The sequence below is a fragment of the Eumetopias jubatus genome, unplaced genomic scaffold, assembly GCF_037043125.1.
Source record: "Eumetopias jubatus isolate StellerSeaLion01/CBP00866 unplaced genomic scaffold, mEumJub1_p1.0 scaffold_9, whole genome shotgun sequence".
NCBI lineage: Eukaryota > Metazoa > Chordata > Mammalia > Carnivora > Otariidae > Eumetopias > Eumetopias jubatus.
The window spans coordinates 71,719,079-71,746,800 of NW_028274815.1; the positions used below are offsets into that span (position 1 = coordinate 71,719,079).

Here is a 27,722-nt window from a genome sequence, read left to right on the forward strand (position 1 = left end):
AGCTCCATAAAGAGCAAGGTTTGGAAGGAAGACTTGGAAACCAAACCAGTGAGGAGGGCTTTAGGATGTTTACAGAGCTACCCTGGCCACCTAAGAACCATGTAATGGCTCAGAACACCAACTGGTATCTGAGGCTTGCTTTAGATGTCACCAGGCACACGGAGCATGGCCCCAATTTAGAGGTACGGGCCTCAGACAGAAAACGTGTCTGTTCTTCTCTCCTCAAAGGAACATGTTTACATTACTGGACTTACAATGTAAACATTATCTTGTAGTCTCACTTTTTTATTTGACTTATCCAACTTTTCTATGTCTGTAAATTAGCCAAATTATTATAAATTATAGCATATTTCATTGAGTGAATCATAATTTATTTAAATCACTGTAATTTTGCTGAATATTTAGGTTCTCTTATAGAAATACTCCTATGTTGAACATCTTCATTCTCACAGCATTTTTATTCTGTTCAATATCTTCTTTGGAAAATTCTCAGTTCTAGAATCCCTGGATGGAGGGGTATGTATGTACATATGCCTGGTCTAGATGGGAATCACCATATTGCTTCCCAAAAGCCTTAAATCGTTTTAAATGTGTGAGCATATCTATTTTACAATTATTTCTCTACCATTTGGTGTTTCCTTTTAGTGACTTTTCTCTTGGCTAATTTGGTAGAAGTCAAGTCCTAAGTAGGATTTTCTTTAGGATTCCTATCTTTAATTTCAAGGAAGAATAGACTTTTCCTTTGTGTTGACCTATCCTTTGTCTTGTTGCTGGCATGGATGGTCTATTCCTTCCATTCTGCCTTCTGCCCACCTTTCCTGGAACCTGTCTGATGGCTCTCCTGATCCCTCCTCCTCCTCCCTGCGGTAGATATCCCCGGCTGTCCCCCTTCTCTTCCAACATCCTCTCCCTGGATCTCATCTGGAGCACTGCTTCTCCGAGGGTAGATTGGGGTCCCTTCTCAAAAGAAATCACTTGAGACACTTTGTTAAAATGCACATTTCCTGTGATGACACAAAATGTACAGAAGCAGAATCTCCCAAAGTTGTGCCCCTCCGAATCAGCTTCTTAAGCAAATTGTCACAAGTGAGTGTAAGTTTGACAACCCCTGGGGCACCTGGATAGCGCAGCTGGTTAAGCATCTGTTGGTTTCTGCTCAGGTTGTTTCTCAGGGTCGTGAGTTCAAGTCCCGTATCAGGCTCTGTGCTCAGCATGGAGTCTGCTTAAGATTCTCTCTCTCTCTCCTCTGCCCCTCCCCCACCCTCTGAAATAAATCTTAAAAAAAAAAAAAAGATTTTGACAACTGCTGATGTGGAACCCGCAAATGTGATTTCCCCCCCTTTCAGTTTCCCTTGCATGGCCCCAGGACAGTTAAGCTGCCTCCCAGGTCCCTCCAGCCAGATGTCCCTCAAACCCCATGCACCATCTTGCAGAGCACTCGCAGTACCTGCTGATCCCCTTTTGCTGAAATCCGTTCTTCTGGTCTGTCAGCCCCACGAGCACAATTCCCTACTGACAGCTCCTTCCAAACTAGTCTTTGGAGGAGATTCCCTTTCTGATACAGGCCTTGCAGGCCCTAGGGTAATGACTGACCTCTCTGTCTGCATGCCACATGATGTCCAGAAAGCATAATTCAGTGTGACAGATATTATCAGACAGATATTAGCAGCTACAGGCTGACAGACGTGCGTCTCTAATGGAGCCCTAACCAAGTCTCAGCGGGCCGGAGAGCCCCACACTGCACACCCCCGGGGGGCAGGATGAATGCGGGAAGGAAAGAGAAGGGGGCTGCTGCCTCCACTTAAAGCAGCCAGGAGGTTTTTTTCACCCTCCAGGTCCCCATCTCCGTGTTCTGAATGCATCTGAGGGCAAAGCCTACGGACGGATCCTGGCAGAGCTCTGATAGGAGGAAGCTTCCTGTGGAAACTCCCTCCCCTCAAACGAGCTGCATCTACCTCCTAAACTCTACACCTCTACACACCCTGGTTCTTCACACCACCCTGCACCTTCAGAAATTATTCTGGAAGTAAATAAGTCAGATGAAGATATAAGCAAATCAATGTGCTCCCTCCCTGTGCTGTATTTTCATTTTTTAAAATGGAGAGAGGGATATATTGATAACTTTGGGATTTATAGACCTTGAGTATCCACATGAAAGAACGGAGGGAGAAGAAGACAGATAAGGGCAATCTCTCCTCTCACCACCAAATTCACACATTATATCCATGCAAAGGTAGGTTCTGGCTTCCAGTTCAGTTGAAGGGGTTCTTTGCCATAAAAGTCAGACACCTGAAAATTTGTGAATAAATCAGCTGTCTCAAGGTGTATTCCCAAATCAGTATTCTCAAAGTGTGTCCTGAAGAAACATCTATCTACAGAGAAACATCACGTATACTCTGTAGCCCTCTTAGAGATTCAGAATGCGTGTTAAAAGTTCTGAGAAATCGTCTAGTACAAAATTTTGTTTAACTTTTTTAACCCAGTTTTTCCCAAATTTCTTCAGCTTTGATACCTTTTCCCTAAATACTGCCAATTAGCATGGCAGGCGACCAGTATCCTGTGGCATACACTTCGATAAATTCTACATCCATTTTTTAAAAAATCAAATCCTGTTTCCTTGTTGATTTATTTCATCATTTCAGAAAGTTTTATCTCTTTCCTCCTGTTGGCTCTACCTAATTTGATGTCTACACCAAGGTCACAAGTTTACTAGGAGGCCCTCTCTAAAATGGAAAGAAAATGTTTGGTGAATTATTTAGCAAAGTGCAGCTTCTCTAAAAAGAAGAAGAATGTGACTCTATGCCACTACCTCTTTGTTCACTCATTCATCATTCATTCATTTGCTCATTCACCCCCTCCACCAGTTTAGTCCCAGAAGTACATCGATAAATACTGTCAATGCAAAGGAGAAAAAATCCACTGTGTTTGTGATGAGTCCTATAACGGAGGTAAGAATAGAGAAACTCTATTTCTTTCCTATCTGAGAGCAGGTGGGGAAAGTAGTGGGTCAAAGAAAGGTCACACACAGTAGAGATAAAGAGGTTAGAAATTTTGGCGGCAATTGAAACTCAACTCCAACGAGCTTAATTAAGCAAAAGAGGAAATGTATTGGCTCATTACTTGGGAAGTCCAAGGGAGGTGCTGGCCTCAGATGGTTTGCCCCCATTGGTCTCTCATCTCTGTTTTTCTCTCTGTAGCTTTAGTCACTGTCAGAGCAGATGGGCTTTTTTCCTGAGACAAGGATGGCAACCGCCAATTCATTCACATCCTCGGGCAACATCATGACCAGAAAGTGTGTCAGCTTTAGAGAGGGAGTCTCAGGCCCCAGGAAGGTCTCACCCTCCACTCCCAGACCTACCCCCAGGACTAGGGCCCAGGCGCCCATTAGCCTGCAGCTTCTAGCTAGTTCCTCCTAAGGCCACAGAAGCCCCAAGAGCAGCGCTGGAGGTGGGCACAGCTGATCACATCTCTGATTTCACACTATGTAGACAGTGAAATGGAGAACGAAATTTCCAAGCAAACTGCACAAAATTTCCAAGTGTAACTTGCAGGGTTCACCTTTCTTGTTTTGTTTGGTTTTGTTCCAGATGGCAAGGTGAGAAGCTCACAGGGGTAACTGTATTTTTCTTTCCTTACACATTTTTTTTCCTCTGCCTACAATCACCTTTTCTTCTGAGGGACAGGTAAAACTACTGCTTTCAAGAGGAACAAATATCTGTTATGATACTAACAGGACATATGTTCAAGAATCAGAAAATTTTGCCTATTCTACTTGAGGTTTTTTTATTATTATTATTTTCCTGACTTCCTCCAACTCCAATGTCTTAGTGTGGCATCAAGTGCTACTGAGTTCTGATCTATTCAGGCATAAAGAAGAATAGGATTCCCCTCTAAAAAAAAAAGAAAGAAAGAAAGAAAGAAAGAGAAAGAAAAGAAAAATAGGATCCATAATCTTGTGAAATTGTTCACTCCCCCTCCCGACAAATTAAAATAAATTTAAATTTAAAAATTAAAATAAACTGATTGCTACTTTAAAAAAAATGCCTCAGCATTACAACCAATTGAGCAATTTTACACAAACGCACACTACTATTTATATACTTGTGCTTACATATGCCATGTTTCTTTAACAGTGCATCAAAATTCTTAGGCTTCATTCAGAGTCCTTAGTAAGGATTCTTGAGGCTTGTCTTCCCGAGGTAAATTTAATTCTAAAATTTCCATTTTAGTGTTTCACCAATTATGCTCTGGGTACCTCATGAATCTTAATTACATGGGGAGTTTGTTAAAACGCAGACTCCTTAGGGCCACCTGAGTGACTATTATATATATATATATATATATAATAGAACTGAGCCCAGCCTCCAGCTCCCTGCTCAGTGGGGAGTCTGCCTGATATTCTCTCTCTCTCCCTCTGCCCCTCCACCACCACCACCACCCCCACTCATGCTCTCTCTCTCTCTCAAATAAATAAATCTTTAAAAAATAAAATAAAATAAAATAAAATGCAGACTCCTGGGGGCACCTCTGTGACTCAGTCGATTAGGCAAGCGACTTTGGATTTCTGCTCAGGTCATGCTCTCAGGGTTGTGAAACTGAGCCCCTAGTTAGGCTCCATGATGAGTGTGGAGACTGCTCAAGGTTCTCTCTCTCTCTCTCCCGCCCTCTCCCTCTGCCCCACCCCCCCTTAAAAAATGCAGACTCCTGGGCCCCACTCCATACCAGCTGAATCAGAATTTCTCTGGGGAGAGTGTCCCAGGAGTGTTTGTCCTTAAAATTTCCCAAATGATACTTTGCATCCTAAAATATAAGAAGCCCCACTCTAGAATTTGGGAGAGTTTTATTAGGATTTCTGAGTTGTGGTGTCAGATATTTCTGTATCTCTAAGGCAGGATAAACTTCTTGTGAATTCCATGAACTTTAGTTTGTCAGTAAAATATAATAGCAATCCCTGTGGGTCATGCTCTTTTGAAGATCTGTAACAAAAGTAACTCTAAGCCGAGTTATCACAGAATCCCTTCAGATTTAAAAATGTCTCCTCTAAATAGGTCACATATTAATGAGTAGGAGAGGTAAATTCCATTGTAACAAACTTTTGTGATTATAACAAACAATTCAATGTAATTTTACACTTGATCTTAGCCAAAAGGCGGAGAAGCGATCACAATTCAATGTAATTTTGTTAAAATAGGTACTTAGGTACATTGCAAGAACGGACAACAATTAAAATCCAACTGAAACTAATCACAGATAGAAAAACTTTATGAAAACTCATTAAGGTTGTGAGTTCTCTTAGAAATGAACAACTTACCCTCTTGATAAACAGGATTTTACTTTCAATCCAAGACAAGCAATAAGAAGTCAACGTACACAGTCTGACTCTTTCTACCACTAATACTGTCCACAAAGACCTAGAAGAGCTTTAGGGATTGTGAACTCCAACCCCTCCTCTTAGATGAAGAAACCAAAGACCAAGTCACACAGTTGATGACAGAACAGGAAAAAAAAAAAAATCCAGATGCCATGATGGCCCAGTCCTTCTCCTATTGGAGTATAAGTAGCCCCCGAGGATACCCAAGCACAGAATCAAATGGTTCTTCCAGGGCAAGTGGAAGCAACCACTCTTTTTACATAACAGATATGCTGTGAAGGAAAAAGAAAAAGCCACATGAAATGTAAGATTTGAAATAAATACCACTCAGCCACGGTGAGTTATTCCTTCTCTCCTACAATTCAAGCTACATGGTGGAAAGATTTGAAAACCCCAGTGCTACTCCAACTTCCCTACCAAAATCTGACAAATTAAAGAGGAGAGAATATATGACCCAAAGTAGTCATGAGTAATTACCTGATACCTATCCAGATTGATCCAGTGGGGTTGAGAATAAATCAAGCAAGGCTGTTAAGTTCTTCTCAGATGATTTACTAAACATATGCTAGAGGTCTGCACTTGGGTTTCACTTTTTCATTCCGTTACTCAATAGATATAGACTGAGCACCTACTAGAAGCTAGAAGCTATGACATGTTCAAGCAATGTTAAGATCAATAGACAGGGGGAAGGAAGGAAAACTAAAGCCGTAATTACAATGTATTACATTACAGACTATAGAATCAGGTGTCACAGCCACAAACTCAGCTAGGTTGTGTCAGAGAGGGTATTACAGTGAAAATGACATTGAGCTCAGTCTTCAAAGAAAACCAGGAGTTTAACTAATGGGATATGGAAAAGGAAGAAAAAAATCATTCCAGGTAAATGAATAGCATATGCAGGGGCGCCTGGGTGGCTCAGTCATTAAGCATCTGCCTTCAGCTCAGGTCAGGATCCCAGGTCCAGCACCTAATCACATGGCATCGCTTTGGGCTCCCTGCTCAGCAGGAGGCCTCCTTCTCCCTCTCCCACTCCCCCTGCTTGTGTTCCCTCTCTCACTGTCTCTCTCTCTGTCAAATAAATAAATAAAATCTTTTTTAAAAATTTAAAAATGAATAGCATATGCAGAAGTATGAAAGGGTGAGATCAACTAAGCAGTTGGAGAGAGGCATTCGAAAAAGAAAGACAGTATTATAGACATAAGCTTTGTTTTTTGTGCTATCTAGCACAATACGCGGAAAGCCATTTTTTTAATAATAATTTTTAAAAATCTACCTTCCTTGGGCAAAAAAACTCACAAGCGACTACATACTGGTGACTGAGTCAGTATGACCTTGAGAGTTGGTTTCAAATAAGAAAGAAATAAATCTGTTCTTTCACTTCCTATCTGTAGAGTCTTGCCTTCTAGGCTCTCAAAGTCCACCTCTTCCAGCAAGACTTCCAGGATTTCCAGAGTCCAAACAGAGTCATTGTAAAGGCAGAAGGAAAAGCATTTTTATGATGAAACTGAATAGGGGAAATTATGCGTTCCCATAGTTAACCATAAAATTGTCTCCTTTCTAAAGGAGACATCCTTCATATGCAGATCACAGAGTGATTTTTTGCACCGGTAAGATAAAGTGGGTGATGGATGTAAGTTCAAACAGGTTTCCACTACTTAAGAACTGTGTGACTTTAGGGAAGTCACGTAACCTCTCCCGACATCATTTTTCTTGCTGCAAACGCCCCGGGAGTTTGCTGTGAAGTCTAGACATGACTGGAGGGGGGGAACCTGTCACAGGGTCTAGCCTGTAAGGGGCCTCTCCTTGGGGCAGTTGCTGTACATTATCATCACTCTTTCATTCATTCAACAAATCTTTATTAGAGACTTAACATATAGGAGCCAGGGATAGAAAAATAAATCTGAACTGGATTTTGCTCTCCAGGACAACACAATCTATAGTGGAGATAGAGAACAGACTCAAATAGCTATACCATGAGGAAAAAAAGTGGTTACTACCAAGAAAAATGCAGAGAAATTACTTGGGAAGTTGAGAGGACAGAGATCACTTGTGGGGAGGGAGTTGGTGGGCGAGAAGGAGGAAGGTTTTAGGGCTGAGAACCAAGGAGAGGAAAAGCATCGGTGCGGGGTAGAGTATTCGTCTGCTCCTCTCACAGATGAAATAAGAGAAGTTCCTGGAAGTGACAAATCTCACTCAACTTCACACTCGGTTGCAGCAGGGCCTGGGTGAGAATTCAGAACTCCCCAGCCCTCGTCCGAAGCATTCACCATTACCACACTCCCCTTCCTATAACTGGAGGGCAGGGCAGGCCAGGGAAAGCAGCAGAAAGGAGGAGATGGAGGGGTCGCTGGCCACTACCCCAGGTCGGGGCAGAACGGTCTCAGCAGCCGAGGGCGGCGGGCGGGCGCGGGAGATGGGGTGGGCAGGCCAAGGGGCGGGGAGAGGGGCGCGGGCGGCACTCCGGGGCTGGCCAGGGCACTGGCGCGGCCGCCAGAGCCCGCGCTCACGCTCGCTGCCATGGGGCGGCGGGTGCCGGCGCTGCGGCTGCTGCTGGCGCTGCTGCTGCTGCTGCTGCCGCGGGCGCTCCCCAGGGCGCACTGCCCGGAGCCCTGCCGCTGCCCGCCCGACGGCGCCCTGCGCTGCCCCGGCCCGCAGGCCGGCCTCACCCGACTGTGAGTACGCGGCGCCCCGGCCCGGCACCCTCGCTCGCTCCGGGCCACTTTGTCTCCCTACTCTTTGGCCCCCTTTACCTGGAAGCTTGGAGAAAACGGCTTCGCCCTATCAAATTCCACCTTTTAAAGTGGTGAGAAGGCAAAGCTTAGGGACTGTCTTTGCCATCCCGCGCCGCGCCTTGGGTGGGGGCCCCGCCTGCCGGCGCACCCTGCAGCCCCTGGCGACCCCAGGCCCGAGATTTCCCGATATCCCCCGTCGGGGCTGTGGCAAGGGGCGTGGAATTGCCCAGAAGCCACGGGGGAAGTCCTGCTCCCTGCCGCTGCTGGAAGGGGGCCGGGTGTGATGCTTCTCAATCAGCAGCTGTCTCCGTCTTTGACCCTTGCGCCAGCCAGCGCGGTGAAGGTTACTGTGGCCTTTGGCACCCTGCGCTCCTCTAGGCGTGGGGTGGCGCGCCCTATGGCAAGGGGTGACCTAGTCACTCAACCGGGATTGCTGGCTGGCCGCCTCTCCCAACCAGTGCCCAGGCGCCCCTTAGTAAGCATACGAGCCACTGCTCTGCCCCTTCCCAGACGCACTTGCAGTTCTATCTGGTTGTCTGATCAAGGTGTGCCTTGTGTCACACCTCCCACACACCACCCAGGCCTCCCGTTTACAGAGGTGATTAAAAGAATTGCATACATCAGCAAGCAGGTGGAGGAAGTTGTTTACTGACGTGATGGTGTGGAGAGACGAAGGGCCTTCAGTGCTAGTGTACCAGAGTGTCACCCTGGTCTCTTCTCTTCGATTTAGAAAAAGGTACCACACAATGGGGCGCCTGGGTGGCTCAGTCAGTCCAACGTCTGTCTTCCGCTCAGGTCATGATCTCAGGGTCCTGGGATCAAGCCCCGCATAGGGCTCCCATGGAAGGGGGGCTGTCTGGTTCTCCCTCTCCCTCTGCCCCTCCCCCCCACTTGTTCTCTCTCTCTCTCCCTCTCTCTCTCTCTCTACCTCCTTCCCTCTATCTCATGAATAAATAAAATCTTTAACAAAAAAAGAAGAGAAAAGGTACCACACATTATATGATTCTAATTTACATGAAATGTCCAGATAGAAAGCAGATTAGTAGCTGCCGGGTAGGGGTGAAGGCCCAATGACTGCTAACGGCTGTGGCTTCTGGGGATAACAAAAGTTGCTTAAAATTAGATAGTGGTGATGATTGCACAACTCCACGGACATACTAAAAACCATTGCACTGTACACTTTAAATGGGTGAATATTACGGCATATGAATTATATCTCAATAAAGTTGTTAAAAGAAAAGAAGAAAGAAAAGTACTGTAAAAGTATCCAAAAGGCACTAGGCTGGTGGGGGCTGTGGTTATATTCTAACCATTGGCAGTGATGAAATTCCATTCTTGGGGAGGAAAGAGGAAATCCCCCACCTCTCCTTGGGCCCCAGCAGTCAGTCAGGAGTCCACTTCATGAAGGGAGTTCCCCTCCCTCCTGAGGAGCTGAGCCTCTCCCCTCAAAAAGTTAGTGGTCTATGCTCATGGGGTGCCTGGGTGGCTCAGTCAGTTAAGCATCCCACTCTTGATTTCGGCTCAAGTCATGATCTCAGGGTTGAGAGAGCCAGCCCCACATCGGGCTCCAGTACTGGGTGTAGAGCTTGCTTAAGATTCTCTCTCTCCCTTGGGAGCGCCTGGGTGGCTCAGTCGGTTAAGCGCCTGCCTTCAGCTCAGGTCATGATCCCAGGGTCCTGGGATCGAGCCCTACATCGGGCTCCTTGCTCAGCGGGGATCCTGTTTCTCCCTCTGCCTGCCGCTCCCCCTGCTTGTGCTCGCTCTCTCTCATTCTCTCTCTCTCTCTGACAAATAAATAAAATAAATAAAATCTTTAAAGAAAGAGAGAGATTCTAAATAAATAAATAAATAAATAGATGAATAAAGTTAGTGGCCTTCAGGGAATGTTTGCAGTTGAGAGATACAGTTTAAAGATTGAGGGGTTTATATTAATTAGTTTCCATTAATTACCTTGTCAGCTCATTTCCCTGAAGGTGAGGACCATGCTGATAGAATTGGTTTCAATCAATCAACAAATTCATGGACCTGCCTTCCAAGTCCCAGCCCTTGTCCTTCCCTGACAAACCTCCCGTCTTGCTCTTATGAATGATTGTGCCACTAATAGCCTTTCTCACTCGCCCAGTACTTATCATACAGACTTCAAGAAACTGAGGTCCAAAGAATTGGAATAACCTGACCAAGGTCCCCTTTTGCTATTGAGTAGCAAAGACTGTTAATTGTGTTTTTATATTTGCTTGTCTTTGTAAGAAAATACCCTTTCCTAAGTATTTCCTAAGAAAATACCCCTGCCACTATCTTGGCATCCACACTAAGAGTATCTTCTAGACATTTAGACACCTTAGGTCAGCAAGCATGCTACCCCTCACAAGGTCAGGATTCCTGAACATCAGGTAATCCTCCTTTAGGTGAGAACCATCTTGGCACAATAAAGTGACCTCAACATCCATCCATATACCAAGAGAAATACATAAGAAGGGATAGGAGGGTAGTTCCTTTAAGGCAATGTTACTCAAAACGTGGTCCTAGACCAGCACCATTAGCATCACCTGGGAAATGTTAGAAAAGCACACTCTTGAGCCCACCCCCAATCTACTGAATCAGAAACTCTGAGGATGTGGTACAACAGCTGGTGTTTTAACAAGCTCCCCAAGTGGTTCTGATGCATGCTAAAGTTTGAGAACCAAGATATTACTCTCCATGAAGGATATAATCTTGTGGAAAGCAAGAGTATGTTTTCAACTTCCTTTGCCATATACTTTCCTTCCCCATGCCCCCTCAACACACACACACATACAAAATACCTATTTATTGCAAAAGGCAGCTATGATAAAATTAAAAGCCCAAACTCTGATACATATGGAAAATATGCAGGATTGAGAAAAGGTTTTGTTCGTTTTTGTCTTCAAGGAGGAATAAGGGAAGGAATGCATGGAGGACAGACTGAAGACAGGAGGGCTGGGGGAGAATATATTTGATGGAGTAAGATCTCTGTGAGGGTGGGAGAAGAGTGTCGTCTCAGATCACAGGGGAAGGGTTAATCTGAGAGAGGGATGCTTCTGAGTCCTGGGGGCATGGATGAAGGTATAACTTCACATTGAGGCAGAAGACAGGAAAAGTGAACAGCTTCATACTGAAATCCTCTTTCCTTGACGATGAATGAGTGAAATGGTAAACCATAATTACAAGATAGGAAAAAACTGTTATGAATAACAAATTATCAGGGGTTCGCCAGAAAAAGAAAGCTGAAATTATGAAAGAAGGCACCCAGAAGAAGAGAGATAGGGTCTTACACGAAGTCACGCACAGGATCTGACTCTGCAGAAAAAAGGACAGCACTCTTGTTTCTGGGGGTTGGAGGAGCCAAGTATTATTGCACAGCATTTTAGAATTCATCATTGCCTCTCAGTAGCTGCTAGCTTGTATTTTAATCTTCCAGGCCTTGGAAGTCTGCCTTGTAAGACTTCCATATAAAGTCCACTATTTGGTTTAAAGGGGGGAAAAAGGAATATGGATTACGATTGTCATTGACAAGCCTACTGTTTGCAAATTTGGAAAATGGCACTGTTCAATCATTCATATCTTTCTACCTCTTCCATGTTTTATTAAAAACTTAGGTATTTAAAATCTAAAATGTGATACAAAAAATAGCCTCCCACATGTTCATTCATTCTAATGAGGGGGGGAGTAAAAGAAAAAAATGATTTAAAACATTTCCTTTTCCTTTTCTTATTAGTTTCAGACAACTGGAAGGAGAGGGAAAAAAATGTTTTCACCTTGCCATGGTTATATAAAGATCTTTGTCTCTATGACAACAGAAAGGTTGATCTTCTTGATATGGGAACAGCTTCTGAAAAATCTGTTAGTTAGAAAATGCTAATAATAATAATGGCAATTTATTTTTTCCATGTCGTGCCTACTGAACAAAGATTAAACTTTAAACTTTATTATAAGACATAATCCATGGGCGCCTGGGTGGCTCATTTGGTTAAGCGACTGCCTTCAGCTCAGGTCATGATCCTGGAGTCCCAGGATCGAGTCCCACATCGGGCTCCCTGCTCAGCAGGGAGTCTGCTTCTCCCTCTGACCCTCTTCCCTCTCATGCTCTCTGTCTCTCATTCTCTCTCTCTCTCTCAAATAAATAAATAAAATCTTTAAAAAAAAGACATAATCCAAAGACTTTGGAAGGATAAAATGTGCTGTATCTATCAATCCAATGTTACAGGAAGATGTTAGTCTCCTGACATCTTTCCTGAATGTATTTCTCCTTCTTGTACCTTCTGTGAAAATCATTCAATGCTGTAGAGGGATGTACAGGTGGAGGGCAGGGTCCCAGTCCTCGAGGAGTCCACAATCTAGATAGAAACACACACAAGAGAGTGCTGTGGCCAGGGAGAGAGGCAACAAGGGTCTAGGAATTCAGAGAACAAAGTAATTACTACGGACTGAAATCTCCAAGGGAGGGCTTCACGTGCAAAGGGTTATGGGGCTGAACCTTGAAAGAGAGAAAGGAAGAAGAGTCCCAGTGGAAGAACACCAGGTTAGAGTAGATTCAGATTCCTTGCTGAGAAGCAAAGATTAAAGCTGAATGGATTTGAGCTTTTTAAGTCTCTCCCAGGCTCTTAGGGGAATTTTTTTAAAGGAAAATATAAAATCATCAGAAACATTTGCTTACATTACCCAGAGGGTTGTGCAAAAACAAAACAAAACAAAAATCCCAATATATAGTTCTTAACTAATAAATTTTCAATCAGAGTCATTCTTGGACAACTGATTACAAAGACATTAAGTAAAAATCATGACTTGGAGTCACTTCCCCATGAAGTTTTCTCCAATGTCTCCTCCTTCCCATACAGGCATCCTTTGATACCCTGTACTTACCTATATTTTTGCACATACCCTGCCATAATGTAACCATTTATTCAAAATAAGCCTCTTCTGCTAGAGCAGGGTTTCTTAACCTCAGCACAACTGACATTTGGAGCCTAATAATTGTTTATTGTGAAGGGCTGTTTTGTACACTATAAAATGTTTAGCAGCATCCCTGGCCTCCACCTACTAGATGCCGGTCATACTGTCTGTCCTCCGGAATTATGACAACCAAAAATGGCTCTAGACATTTACCCAATGCCCCATAGGGGGCAACATCCACCCCCACCCTTGGTTTTGAATCACTGTGCTAATGTAAGAACCACAACCACTTGAAGAGATCCTATTCCACTTAGGAATCCCAGAATTTTATGGGTATTATGATTCACATTCAGCACATATTCAACACACATTCAAGTGTTTATTGAACTACTATGATTATCAAACTGAGTAAACAGCTGAATAGGAACAATGAGCCAACACACACACACAAAAATGTATATTAGTTAGCATGTACTGCATCTAAACATCATTTTAAAAATCTCCATCCTACAGGATGGGGAGATGAGGAGGTGCTGTGGGTCATGGAGGGAGTTCTTTGTGTTGTGTCAACATCTAGGTTCTAGATTTCGCAGACCCCCAGTCTATCCTCTGAACAGGCAGAGTAAACATATCAGCTTCAAAGAAGCAAGACTATATGGCAAATGATGCCATCCAAACTGCTTTGATTTTTGTTATTTATTTATTTTAATTCACTTATTAGAGAAAAATCAATCCTCAGCCCAGGATCCATTAAAACCAACCAAAACAATCCCCTAGGAGCCCAGATTGAGACCAATGGGTTCCCAGTCCAGGGTGCAAGGTAAGAGTTTACAAGACATGGAGAAGCCTACCAAGTTCTTGCAAGTACAACAGCTTGGCCCTGCCCTCAGCTTCCATGTAGATGGGCCTGACCCGGGGAAAAAAAAAAAATCTCCAAATTCATAAAGCTCATGTCCCAGCTCCTAACATCACCGCCCCCACACACCCAATGAAAGCAAAGGCCCAAGGTAGAGGTTGATCTTGAACCTCAGTTCTAACTCAAGTCTCCCAGCCACACCTTCAAGGCAATTCTTAAACCTGGCTGTGCCTATAAACAGACTCCGTGGGGGAAGCTTTGCAAGGACCAGATTTTATTAGTTTAAAAATCATCCTTTTGGGGACAGTGAATGATGGCCCCTAGCAGGACACTAAAAAGGCAAGCAACAGAGTTCCCAAAATCTCATTGGAAGTGTAGAGCCAAAAAGGTTCACACACCAATTCCTTTGGCATCAGACCCAGCTCCCCTCTTGGAGAGCAACAATTCCTTGGGTTTTTTTTCCTGCCTTGTTCTTTTTTATTTCAAAAGCAGTAAGTCAGACTAATTCAGGGCTCGAGTTTTGCTCCTTTACCCCCCTCTATCTTCTTCCCAAGCCTCTCAGTTTGGCTTCTTTTCATGTCTTGAAATGAGGCACAAAAGCTTTTCTTCCAAAATGTAAATTATCAGAGTGGCTGCACCGGACGGTGTCTTGGCTGTGTGTAACTGTAATCTTACATACGGAACTTTAAAGTCAGGTGAGTCATGGTGGTGGAGAGAGACCCTGCTGCTCACTTTCAGACCCAAGGGGGCTGGCTCCACAGAAGCATATGTATTCTGTTCTGGGAGCTCCCCTTGGCGTGCGAAAAATCATATTTAATGCAGATTTTAGCAAATTTCTCACCAGCTATTTTTTTAAGAGAATTAAAATAATCCCACCCACCAGGCAGGTGGGCTCTCTGCCTTGGTGGGCAGCTCCTAACAGCTTCTCTCCATGGGCTTCATTTCCTCCCAGCTTCTGCCTCACAGGGAGAGGACACCCCCTCCCACTCAGCAAACCACTTACAGCTGTTCTCTGTGTGGTCCTGAACCACAGCTCTTTAATGCCACCTGAGCCAAATTCAGAAAAGCCCAATTTAAGTAAAACTCAACTTTCAGAATGAAGGGGTTTTTTTGGTTTTCTTCCCCCCTTGCTGCTGTGACATTTGTCCTTGACCCTGATGAAATGAGGTGACCCCTGGGTTCCTAATTCTACTTAAGGAGCCGCAACAGACAGGATTTCTGAGCCCACAGGGGTAAGGCTGCTCTAGTATGACAAGGTAGGGGCCAAGGCAGCCTTCTAAGTATCTGAATTGATCAACAAGACAAAGACTGGGCAGACCCGAGTTCTAGCACAAGTTCTCCCTCCCATAACTTGCACCGTGGGTTCGGGCCAGTGATAAAACCTCTGCACCGTCTATAAAAGGGGCGGGATGGTTCCTGCCCCTGAGCGGGGCAGACTGTAGTGAAGATAAATGAGCCAAGCCGGCAGAGCCAAAAGTACCGGGAAATAAAGGTTCCACATAACTACAAAGTGTGATTGTAACAATCTGATGGTACAGAGAAGACTGCAAACCCACAGCTGGGGTATGAGGTTGAACAGAAAATACCTCTCATCCAAGGGGCAAGCCTGGTGGAACAGTTTTGTTCCTGGGAGGTGTTAATTAGAGAAAATGACCTACTAGGTCTTCTCAACCTGGAGAATGAATAAGTTAGAATCTCAAAATAGCAGAGCTCATTATTGCCTGGTGTCTGATATGCTAGTCTTTTCAGCCCAGGCTGAGCTGCCTTTCAAACATGCCACCTAACACCTGATTAGAGGCTGTTTTCTATTGTTCAATTGGATTAGTCCTGTGTATCCAGCTAGAGCACCCGACCTATTCTGGATCCTTACTTTTCCCCATTCCCTATCCCAAGGCTCAGGCTGACACACAGAAGACCTTCAGGGCAGACCTGTAGACCATCTGGGAACTACAAACTGAAGCGTACAGGACAATGTGCAGAATCTGTAGACACTGCCCCTGCCCTCCAAGAGCTTCTAGTCTTCAGCCATAGGAGAGAGAGATGACTGCAGAGAAATGCAGAAGGTGGGGAAGGTTATAAACCAAGTCTGGTAGGAGTTCAGAAAAGGGGGCCAGCCCTTCTAGTCTGAGTAATGAAGAAACCTCGGTGGAGGCATCGCTTGAGCTGTAGTTCTCTGAGCCTCGATCTCTAGGGGGCAGCCAGACCAGTGTGGTCCTCCCAAAAGCTCAGTCCTGCTCTCTGACACCAGCTTGGAGAGGCCACCGGGGAATCACTATTCAGAGCCTTCTGCTCTCTCACTGACCACCAGCACACACCCCGCACTGTGGATCCTCAACGGAACAGAGCATTACTTCCCCCAGGAAAGGTCAGCGGGGCTCTGGTTAAGGCTTTTCTTATTTGTAAGCCCCGGAAATCAACTCTGACAAATTTAATCATCAGAGGTTAACTTGATAGACGAATAAGGAGGAAGGTAGAAGGATGTGGGCAAGATCCAGGAAGCATTTGGCATTTTCGCAGCAAGAGATCAATTCCCATTTCTCTGGATTCCACCTTTACAATGAGTCGGCTCCACAGAGTCCTGTCTATTACAAGTCTGAAATCCCCGAGAGAGAGAGAGAGAGAGAGAGAGAGAGAGAGAGAGAGAGAGGGAGAGAAAGAGAATCTGACTGCCTCAGGCCCCACCCCCAAGGCAAGAGCATAGGCTCACAGTCAATGAAATGCTCCCACAATGAGATGCTTCTAAAGAAGGGGCATTTTTGAGCAAGACAGCCACAAAAATTGGTGTCCACCAGAGCTGAGGAGTTAGTGAAAAGTGAAGGCACACATGCCAGTAATATCAGGCATTTTTTTTAAAGATTTTATTTATTTGAGAGAGAGAGAGAGCGAGCATGAGCAGGGTGAGGGCAGAGGGAGAAGCAAACTCCCTACTGAGCAGGGAGCCCGATGCGGGTCTTGATCCCACATGACCCAAGCCAAAGGCAGACACTTAACCAATTGAGCCACCCAGGTGCCCCATTTCACTCACCTTAAATCCATCCTCAGATTGATTAAAAGTATGTAGTATATCAGTTGCAACCAGCTTTTACAGGCTCACTTAAAAAAAAAAAAGTTTGTAAGTGTCTGGAACTGGAGCTTGCAATGAGTTTCCTGAAGCATATCTTCAGTATCACTGTCCTGACAACATAATATTCTCAGCTTCTAAAAAATACTTTTGAGAAATGATTGTAGATGATGCAGATGTTCCCTGAGGAGAATTCAACATGTAGTTTTATTTACCACAGTTATTCTTGTCATGTTATATTATTGCTAGAAGAATTCAGTTTAGGGGGTAAAGACTGGGTTATTTTGCTTTGTGTCTTTAGAAAACTTTAAATGGGTTTTGAGTAAGGGCTTAGATGTGTTTACCGTTTTCCTCGGAGGCTTTATATTTTTAATTTAGTTGTTGCACAAATGACTTGGAAAATCCATTATCCAGTCAATCTTCTTGAAAATTTTGGTTCACGGTATAATTCATAAGCTCCTCACAGTTTCTTGGGTGCTCTGGAAAGTCTGTCTTGGAGGAGAGTCACCCAAATTGTACTTCCCTATGGGAGGGTTCCAACTGACTGAACTTTTTAAAGTCAGTGAGCAAGTGAGAACTCTGCAGAGTGGTTCTCTAGGATTGTAACATTTAATGGAAAATTTTCTTTATCGTTTCTTAAAAGGGCTATCAGATGACACCTGAAGAGATACCTGAGCCCAAAAGAAAGGTACCAAGTGGGTGTATTTACCCTCCCTCTCGGTTGTCCTATCTATAATCAGCAGAAAGTTAAGAGTCAGGGACAAGTCACAGATATTTTATAGATTAAAGCATGACTCATGACAAATAGAAGAGTCCATTCCAATGTTCTGAACCCACCAGCCCCCACCCTCACTAAACCCCTCCCCTTGACAAGGAAGTTAGAGTTGATGCTAGAAGTAGCTGGGGTAGCTTGAATCCTTCACAGTAAGCAGCTGTGAATTAGAAGTACTTACTGTGCTCTTATCTTGTGTTAGATGCTGTATTAGTATTATATAAACATTTCCTTATTTAATCTCAAAAATCGCTGGGGTAGTTAGTATCATCAGTGTTTTATGAATGAAGCTGGGATTTGAATGCAGGCATTCTGGCTTCAGAGTCTATAGTCTTCACTGCCCCACGATGCTGCTTCCAGAGAGAAAGCATATGCAGTTGGTGATGATGGCATATTCTGGAAAGTACAGAGCACCTGAGAGAGAGACCTTTAACCAAAGGTAGGAGCTAACCAGCAGAGGAGGGAGGATGTGCCAGATGGTGGAGACCGTGTAAATGAAGGCAGAAAAGGGGGAGGCAAGTTCAGGAAGTACAATAGGCTGATTTGTCCAAGGTGGCACGGTCCAGCAAAAATATAACGTCAGGCGCCTGGGTGGCTCCGTGGGTTAAGCGTCTGCCTTCGGCTCAGGTCATGATCCTGGAGTCCCACGATCGAGTCCCACATCGGGCTCCCTGCTCAGCGGGGAGTCTGCTTCTCCCTCAGACCCTCCCCCCCTCATGCTCTCTCTCTCTCATTCTCTCTCTCTCAAATAAATAAAACCTTTAAAAATACATATATAATGTCAATCGTGTGTGTGATCTTCATTTTCTAATAGCCACATTTAAAAAGCTTTTAAAAGGTGAAATCAATTTCAGTGAAATATTTCATTTAATCCACATGTACAAAATATTATCATTTCAACATGTAATTAGTACAAAAGTTATTCATGAGATACTTTATTCCTTTTTTCTTGCCGAGTCTTTGACAGCTGGTATGTATGGAACACTTTACAGTGCATCTCGATTCGGACCGGCCGTGTTTCAAGTGCTCAATGGCCATGTGTGGCTGGTGGCTGCCTGATTGGGCAGCAAAAGTTTATTGTATGGGTTATGTGAGAGGAATAGTGGGTGACAGGACTAGCAAATGAGGTTTGAGCCTTTATTTGGAGGGCCTGCAGGCTGAGACATGCATAGATAGTAGGCAGGCCAAGGGGAGGCACAGAAGATAACTGAGTATGATAGTATCATGGTGGGAGTTATCAGGAAGATTAATCTAGACCTGTTAGGGGAAACCCAGGGTGGGTTGAGGGGAAACCAAGTCAAGGACTATTCGGGGTGGAGAAAAGAATGCCCAAGAAATTTGGCAGTGGGAAAGGAATAAAGGGGCTGGAAGCAAGAGACAGTTGTGAAGGCAGGGTCTGCCAGAGAATGGGCACGCAGTAGTGGAACAGAGGAAACAGTCATACGGGGTAACTGGTAAATTCTCAAATAACAGTACAGCAGGGAAAAAACTGAGTAGTCATTCTTGCTGAGGAGGATACGGGAAAGAGAGACAACCCAGTCTGGTAGGCTCATGGAGGAACAGGAATTTGAGCAGCATCTTTGGAGTTTAAGATTGTGAGCACATGGCCTCCAGAAGCTGACGGTTCTGTCAGAAGGCTAAGTTTTCACCCAAGAACCAAAGGATTGTGTAGCAGAGTGTATCAACAAAACCTCCAAAGGAACAGCACTGATGTGCTTTGATTAGTGAAGGACACAGCACAGGACCAGGAACGAAGTGACCTATGTTCTAGTTCAGATCTGCCACGGAATCACCACGTGGTTTCAGGGAAATCATTTCTCTTTTCCTAGCTGAAGATTCTTCGTCTATAAAATGAGGAGTTGGACCAAACCACTTGCAAGCAGCCCTTTCCTCTGATTCCTTGAGTCTAATACAGTTAAGTGTTTAAAGGAGTGGTCAATCAAAACCACCTGGATGTATTTTTAAGGAGCATTCCCCAAATTTTCAGATGTAAAACTTAACAAATTGAGTGTCCATCTATACTGACTTCATATTTCAGGTAACATTGACATCTCAGCTCCCTGTAGGTAAATGTGGAAGACAAGAGGCCAATAAATGAAGACACACCCAGTAATGAAGTTGCCAAGTAGATCAATGCATTTGAAAACGCAATGATTTAAAATCATCTGGAAAGGGGGAAGCCATTTTTATTTCATTCCAAGATGAAAGCAAGTTTATTATAATTACTGAGCCACCTTGAAAAGAACACATTCTTAAGTCTCTGTTGAATTTAGATCAAGTTCTTATAAATACAAAAACATTAACATTCTGTTAAATAAGGTAATGCTTTCCCCTCCCATTTCGACGAGTTCATTAGGCAAAAAGGCTTTGAGCATCTCTGATTTCTGTCCTTTTTCCTCCCTCTAATTTGGTAGCATTTTAAAATTCAGGGTGTATAGCTCTAGCAATAAACTAATTGTCTGTGAAAGATGCATGGATGTTTGTAGCTTTCTTAAATCGATAATATAGATGGCTTTTCTAAATAATTAGAAGGAAGTGAATAAAAAATATTTCATTTCTGCTGTGCTGGGCAGGTAAAGGCTCTGACCAGATACCTAGGACTCCACCCAGTCTTTGGGGACTCTGTTTGGTGCAGGACTTTTTCCCTGGCTCTCATCTTCCTCTGGCCCTGCTCAGCCCATGCGCTTCGGTAGGTGGTCCTGCCCCGGAAACCCTGATGCAATCCAAGCTCTTAAAGACCAAAGGGAGGTGGGGAACCTACAGTTGTCATTGACTTCATGCAATACCTGTCTTTAAAAGGAGAGAGTGTGTCAATTGGAACTATATTTTCCATTCACCTAGGGAGTTTGCTATTTAAAGGAACCGTCCATGGAATCCTTTTGTAAAACAAAGAACCCTTTGATAATGCAAATGTATCCCATTGATAGGTTTTTATGAGCAAGGATTTCTAAATCCTGGATTTCACTAAGGCGGGGAGGAGGACAGCCCTCCTGACTCTGAAATTCTGCCAGCGAACATTTTCTTGAGGGTTCGTTAACCAGCCAGTGAGCTAGACAAACTGGCTCCTTCCAAGGTTTTCTGTGTCCTTAAACTCCGAAGAAAAAAGTAAGAGGTGTTCAAGCCCCACGCTTGAGTATTCAGGAGACATTAGGAACAATTAAGGAGGACCTGATAATGTGCCATCATCCTTTTCAAGGTGATTGAGTTTATGTAAATGCTAGTTGCTTATCTGTAAATTGTCCCCTGGTGCTGAGTTCTGACACAAAATGCACTGGTGGCCTGGCAATTGGGGTTGGCTGGGAAGGGGAGTGAGTCTGGGGCCCAGGTGAAAGAGTAGATGGGAAGGAGCTCTGAAGGTGGGATCACCCTTCTGACGAGTCCCACCTTGAGGCAAAGGGGCCAGGCCCTCACCCTGCATTGACCAGTCATTGGATACATGCTGCCCAGGAGAGAAGATGTGATCTTGGATGAGGTGGCGATTTTAGGCTGAGGGTAATTCCAGGAGAACAACTATTTAGGGGCTTCAGCTGCCCCCTCTCCCAGCCTCTGGGGGGATGAGTGCCTCAGTCCTGAAGGATGATTTTGGCAGCCCACCACAGCATCCTCTACAGGAGCTAACCCAACTGGGTAGCCCCAGCAAAGAGTCTCTATCTGTGCCAGGGGCCCAGTTTGAAAGTCAGAACCCAGCAGTGAGAGATACTAGGTTGAACCTAACCAGAGAGCAAGTAGGAACTGTTCCAGGTCAGAAATGTTTTTTAAGAAGCAGAGATATAGGGATCAGGATCTGGTGACTGAAGAGAAAGATGGAAGGGGCTCCACTCCTAGGTGGACTCTGGGGAGACCAGGCAGGCTACAGGATAAGGACTCAAGGCAAAAACAAGCACCAACATGGCGTCAGGGGAAGCAAGTGTAACTCAAGACACTGCAGGTGTACTCCTGCCCTCCAAATATTGTTAGGCTTAGTGTAGACAATGCAGAAAGACACAGGACTCCACCTGAGTCACGACCAATCACAGCATCCCAGAACTAGGGTGAGTGCTTAGTTCCAATCCTAAAGGGGTAAAGGATGCTTCTACAACAACTTTAGCCCATAACTGGAAAGGCTGGGGACTTGCAGACAGGATTCAGGAATAAATGGAGTTTTCATACTTGATGAAAATAAGGCAGACTCTGTCATCCTGTTTTTGTTTCAACATCTGTGGCACAGGCACTTGGGCAAAGTGGGATTTGGCCATAATCCAGGTGTCACCCGTGTTGTATCATCCATTCATTTAAAAACAAAGTGTCATATGGGAAAAGGTCTCGTCTTTTCAAAGAGAAAAGAGAAAAGAAAAAAGAAAAGAAAAGAAAAAAGAAAAGGAGAAGGAGGGAGGGAGGGGGGAGAAAGGAAGGAAGGAAGGAAGAGAGAGAAAGGGCGGAGGGAGGGAAAAGGAAGAGAAAAGAAAAGAAAAGAAGGAGGGAGGGAGGGAGGGAGGCAGGAAGGAGGGAAGGAGGGGGGGAGGGCAAGGGAGGGGAAAGAAAAAGAAAAGAGCTGTGAAATGTAATAAAAATAGTTGGAGCATCCCCCCACCATGGACTTCCGTAACCATCTCGCTATTTAGGAGGCAGAGAGAACTTTCCACCCTGCAAGCTCAACTTCACGTTTGCCCAGTAGCCTGGCTCTTTACCACCGTCTGAGCTGCATGGTTTGGGACTGTCACACTCTTGTCTGAGACAGAAAAGGCTCTGTCCCTCTTTTATTTGTCTTTGCTTTATGCATAGCTTTCATTCCTTTTTTGACCCTGGACAGCAGAGCCACTGAACTGTCCTTGCCCTTGATCTTTTGTCCCCAGTTCTCTTTGGCTGCTGCTTTGTAGCAAATGATATTGCTAGGCTTTTCCACAGGAGTTCCTCAAGTTCACACAATTCTTGGAATACACATAGGCCTAATTTCAAAACCAGAAAAGAAGGAAGGAGGGAGGGAAGGAAAGCAGGGGAGGACTCAATACATCAAAACAAAACTTTCTTTTTCTTTTTTGTCTCTCAGATTCAGAGGGCTAGGTCAATCACACTTCCTCATGCAAGCAACATCATCTCTAGTCCATTCAAAGTCGCTCTGCTTTTAGTTATTTATTTTATCCCCTTCTGTCACTTCCTTTCAACTTGCCATAGGCAACCATCCTAATATGTGCTTAGGTGTTTCCATTAAAATATCTAATGTTTTGTGTGCATGTATTTTAATTCTGCAAGTAGGATTTTATATCATCAATTTCTTACTTGTTGCTCTCGCTACCATGACTCTAAGATCCACAGAGGCTGCTCTGTGTGCCTTTAGACTCTTGCTTCTAGCTGCTGACCTATTAGTTAGGTATGTACTGTCCACACTACCATTCTCCCACTCAGTAATGGACACTCAGTTTGCATCCAACCCCCCCTGCTGCCACAATGCCTTGAAGAAAATCCTTACACAGGTTCCCTTAAGTATCAGTGTCAGAATTTCTCTGGGATGTATACAGAAGTAGAATCACAGGGTGGATTTGGAGACAGTTGTTCACGTTGCTAAAAATTTCTGGCCTCATAAAAGCACCCATCAGAGAAGGGAGCACCTTCAAAGGGAGTACGTTCAAATGGTTATTGGCAAATCTGCTTAGAAACTGCTGCCAATTGAAGATGAATCAGGAAAGAAGACATGACATTTCTAAAATAAAAATATAAGTCAGTGGGAAAAACAGCTTTGGATTCATAGAACCACATTCTGCACCTCACTTCATGAGAATACATCTAGTGGCAAAAGCTTGGTACACCTGCCTCACCCACCTGTCTCCCCATTCTCTGGCTCCCAGGCCTCGTCCTTGCCCCAGCCACATCCACAAAGCTACCTGCTATTTGCTCAGTGGCTCCTTTATGGTAAGAACTTTATTTTTATTCTCATTACTCCTGCCTTTCCTGATCTGCAGCATCAACATCAGCTGCAAAATTTCATCTTGCACTAGGGCTGTTCTGTAGTCACTGGGGACAGCCAGGGCATGATCTACAGCTTCTCTCACTTCTATCCAACCTTTGCTCCTCATCCCTCATCCCTACATCAATCAAAAGCTCAGGCAACCTCCCTGGTCAAACCTGAGCCAAACTGCTCTCCTGGGAGCCACACTATGCTCGCTTTTGGAGGAGGAGGCTGCTTGCTGAGAGGCTCCAGCTTCTGGGTTCCATTTGCATGAATAAACAGCTCTGAAGGGTTCGTTTTAAGCTTTTATGTAAACACTCTCCAAAATATGTTCTGTACTGCATTATCCCCAGCAATAAAGATTCTGGAATCAGAATTTGGCTGTCAGTTTTATTGATGTTGCATGGGGTACAGTAGAATACAGCTTTCTCTTCTGGAAATTTATTGACTTGGCAGTGCAGAGAGCAATAAAACTGTGTTTTTAATCAGTAAGCCAAGCAGACATGATTCCAGAAGAAATATAAGAAGCAAATGTGCCATCGTAAGATTTCTCCCCGCACTGTCCCTGTTCTTCTTGGATGCCCTGTTAAATAAGTTTGGGTATTGAACAATGTGCTTGGTGGGACTGTCTTCAGAAATAAAATCAGAGGACCAAGTTTGGATTACTTCCTCTAGGTTGTACCATCTCTAAGAGACTGTTGAGTAAAAGCATTTCTCTGAAATGAAATTTCTTTGCATTAGCCCCTAGAGAAGAACTGTTGGTAAGCAGCTCTGCAGGAGAAATTGCAAGAGTGCAGTATTTCTCTTCTCAAGAGAAACAAGATTACAATGCCTGTCCCTCCACCTTGCTCACTGACAAGAGAGTGGGTTACCTGTATAGACCAGAAGGAAATGAAATCACTATCTCTAAGAGCTATCTGCAACCCATGTTCACTCCAGTAGTATTCAAAACAGCCAAGATATAGAAACCGAAGGGTCCTTCAATTGATGAATGAATTTTAAAAATGTGGTAAATACACACACACACACACACACACACACACACACACACTCACACACACACAGAGGAATATTTTTCAGCCATAAAAAAAGAAGGAAATCCTGCCATTTGTGATAGCATAGATGCATCTGGAGGGCATTATGCCAAGTGAAATAAGCCAGACAGAAAAAGACAAATACTATAAGGTATCACTTATACGTGGAATCTAAAAAAAGAAAAACAGCCAATTTCCTACAAACAGGGAAGAGAATCATGGGTGCCAGGGGCTGCGGGGAGGGGGATATGAGGAGCTATAGATCAAAGGGCACAAACTTTGAGTTATAAGACTATCTTCCAATGATCTAATGAGAGTAGATTTTAAATGTTCTCACCCTCCCCCAAAAAAGAGTTAACTATGTGAGGTGACAGGTGTTTCTTAATTTTTGTAATGATTCCACAACATATGTGTATATCAAATCACCACACTATACACTTTAAGTATATACAATTATGGAACGCCTGGGTGGCTCAGTTGGTTAAGCGTCTGCCTTTGGCTCAGGTCATGATCCCAGGGTCCTGGGATCAAGTCCCACGTCTGGCTCTCTGCTCAGCAGGGAGCCTGCTTCTCCCTCTGCCTGCTGCTCCCCCTGCTTGTGAGTGTGCGCACGCTCTTTCTCTCTCTCTGACAAATAAGTAAATATCTTAAAAAAATAAGTATACACAATTATATTTGTCATTATTCCTCAATAAAGTTTGGGGTGGGGGGAGAAAGAGACTGGGTTAGGAATCACATACTTTGGCCCAATATCACACCACAGAAAGACTATTTGGGCTCAGTCTGCTTGGTCATGTTACTTTGTTCAGGCTACCGAATCTCTTTGTGATCTAGTTCTTTTGCTATCAAAGGGAAATACCCACCTCACACCATCGTTGCGTGGATAAAATAAGGTTACAGGCGGGAGTGCACAACTTACATAGCACCTTACTCCAGTAAGGTTCTGAGACTGTAAAACATCTCCCTGATTCAAATACACTCCTGATGCCGAAGGTGTTCTTTCCTGGCAACCAAAACAGTCTGCTTTGTAGACACGTGAAAAGCAAGGCAGCATCTCCCACCTCTACTCTCAAATTTCTGATACTCACTTCCCACCTGAAACGTCCTCATCCACTCCCCTCCTCTCTGCCAGTATGTGGTCCAAAACCCTGAACCACTGTAGATGCTTGATAAATGTTGGTTGGACATTCATCCCTGCTTTGCAGATGCTTTCTTCTGAGTTATCTTAAGTCTATTTTCCTTTAGCAGGTGTTCATCATCCTGTTCTGCTTTTGCTATTGCTGAATTAATTGCTCTTCTCTCAACTTTTATGTAATGGATAACCTTTATCTCAATTCAAGAACACTTAGATTGTTCCTCTGAATATAGGTGAGTGCCTGAAAGAAATGTTCTATAGATATTCCCCCAAAATGGCATGAGATGCCCATGTAATTGAGCTATCATAGCAGCCATCTGGTCTGGTTGGGAAGATACTGAAATCAACTGTCTGGGGAAGATGGTATAGCTCAAAAGAGGAACATGTTCCTAGTGAATCTTCCCTTCTCCTGCCTCGTTTCCAATTGTATTTTCACCAGTCACTTCCCCACTTTACCCAAGACAGTTTCTTTTCCCTCTTCCCAACCAGGCCTATGCGGCCACTCTAGAACTATTTATCAACTATTTACTTGGTGCCAAGCCCTGTTCTTTACATGGCTTATCTTGATTAGTCATCATAACAACCCTGTGAAGCAGTTATTATTCCAATTTTATAGATGAAGATTTATAGATTTTATAGATGAAGAAATAGAGGGCCTACATACCATCCTCAGGATTACCTGACCAGGTAGTGAGAGAGTGGGGATTTGAACCCAGGTGTGTCTGAGCCCAAAGTTTGGGATCTTACTTACAAAATAACACACTCTTTGATAAACACCAAGTGTGAGTCATGGCACATCTCGTTATTGATGTAAGTTAGAATTCTCCACCGGAATTCAGTCGTTGGAATTCTGTATTCACACACATTTGCACGCGTGCACACACATTTTATTCATGAACTTAAAAGGTACCCAGTCTTAAATATTAAACTCTTGGCTTTCCTCTCTTCTTTTCTAGGTCACTCACCTATCTCCCTATCAAACTAATCCCATCTCAAGCTTTCAGAGGACTTAATGAAGTCATAAAAATGTAAGTAAGATACTGCATACCAAGACATTCGTAATTGGAATAATAAAATTTTTGTAAGGGAAAACATAGTTGAAAAGGGGTATTGTTTCTAGGAGAGAAACTGTGTTAAAGAAACCCCAGTATTTTTATCTTTATAATACAAATAAATATCTAGGGACCTTTGAAGAAAAGTATGATTTTCAAGAGTCATTAAATTCTGGATAATTAACCTTGCTTCAATGAACTGAATGCATTTTGATAAGTGATGATAAACTTCTCAAGTAGAAAAGAAAATAGATTCCAATCACAAAAATTCTCCTGCTAGAGCAGTTATTCCCTTGTGACACATTTTTAGATAACACCCACACAGAAGAAAATGTGTTGGAGGTTTATTGTACATCAGAAGATAATCTTTATATCTAAAATATAATAAGTGTATGACACACAGTATTTATAGCTGTATTGATAAAAGGACTTTATCAAAAGTGCAAAGCAACCCAATAATACAGCGTGATCTCACATTTGTGTCAGATGTAACTTCAATCCATTCTCCCTGGGTCTCAGCCTCCAGGGCGTAAGACACCATACATGAGAGAGAACTTTGTCAGGAGCCCAGTATTCCAGCATCCTTCTTAATGTTAGTCTGTGTGAAAGGACCTCAAAGGTCATTTAGTTCCTAGAGGGCATCTCTGATCTTAACAATCCATGGGGCTTTTGAAGCCAATTTACATCTCTAAAGATGCTGCATCATCAATCCTAGCTCCTTGGGGAGACTCTGACTGTTCTTTAGGGGATTAGCAAGCAATGAGGATATTAAAAATAATCCCCAAGAATTACAGAAATGTCAGTCTCCTTGAATCTAACCCTTATTCTTCTCTCAAGTTTAAATGTTGAGTTTTGATAACTTTTAATGCATTACACTT

At 43.7% G+C, this 27,722-nt stretch overlaps 1 protein-coding gene across 2 annotated transcripts in view; it reads left to right on the top strand.

Moving 5' to 3' along the window:
* Positions 1-7,888: 7,888 nt before the first annotated feature.
* LHCGR (luteinizing hormone/choriogonadotropin receptor) overlaps positions 7,889-27,722 on the top strand; it is a 60,685-nt gene continuing 40,851 nt past the window's right edge. For both annotated transcript variants that reach the window (XM_028104057.2, XM_088026206.1), the window contains exons 1-2: positions 7,889-8,043; positions 26,749-26,820. In XM_028104057.2, the coding sequence (XP_027959858.1) occupies positions 7,889-8,043; positions 26,749-26,820 (227 nt within the window). The remainder of the gene's footprint in view (positions 8,044-26,748; positions 26,821-27,722) is intronic.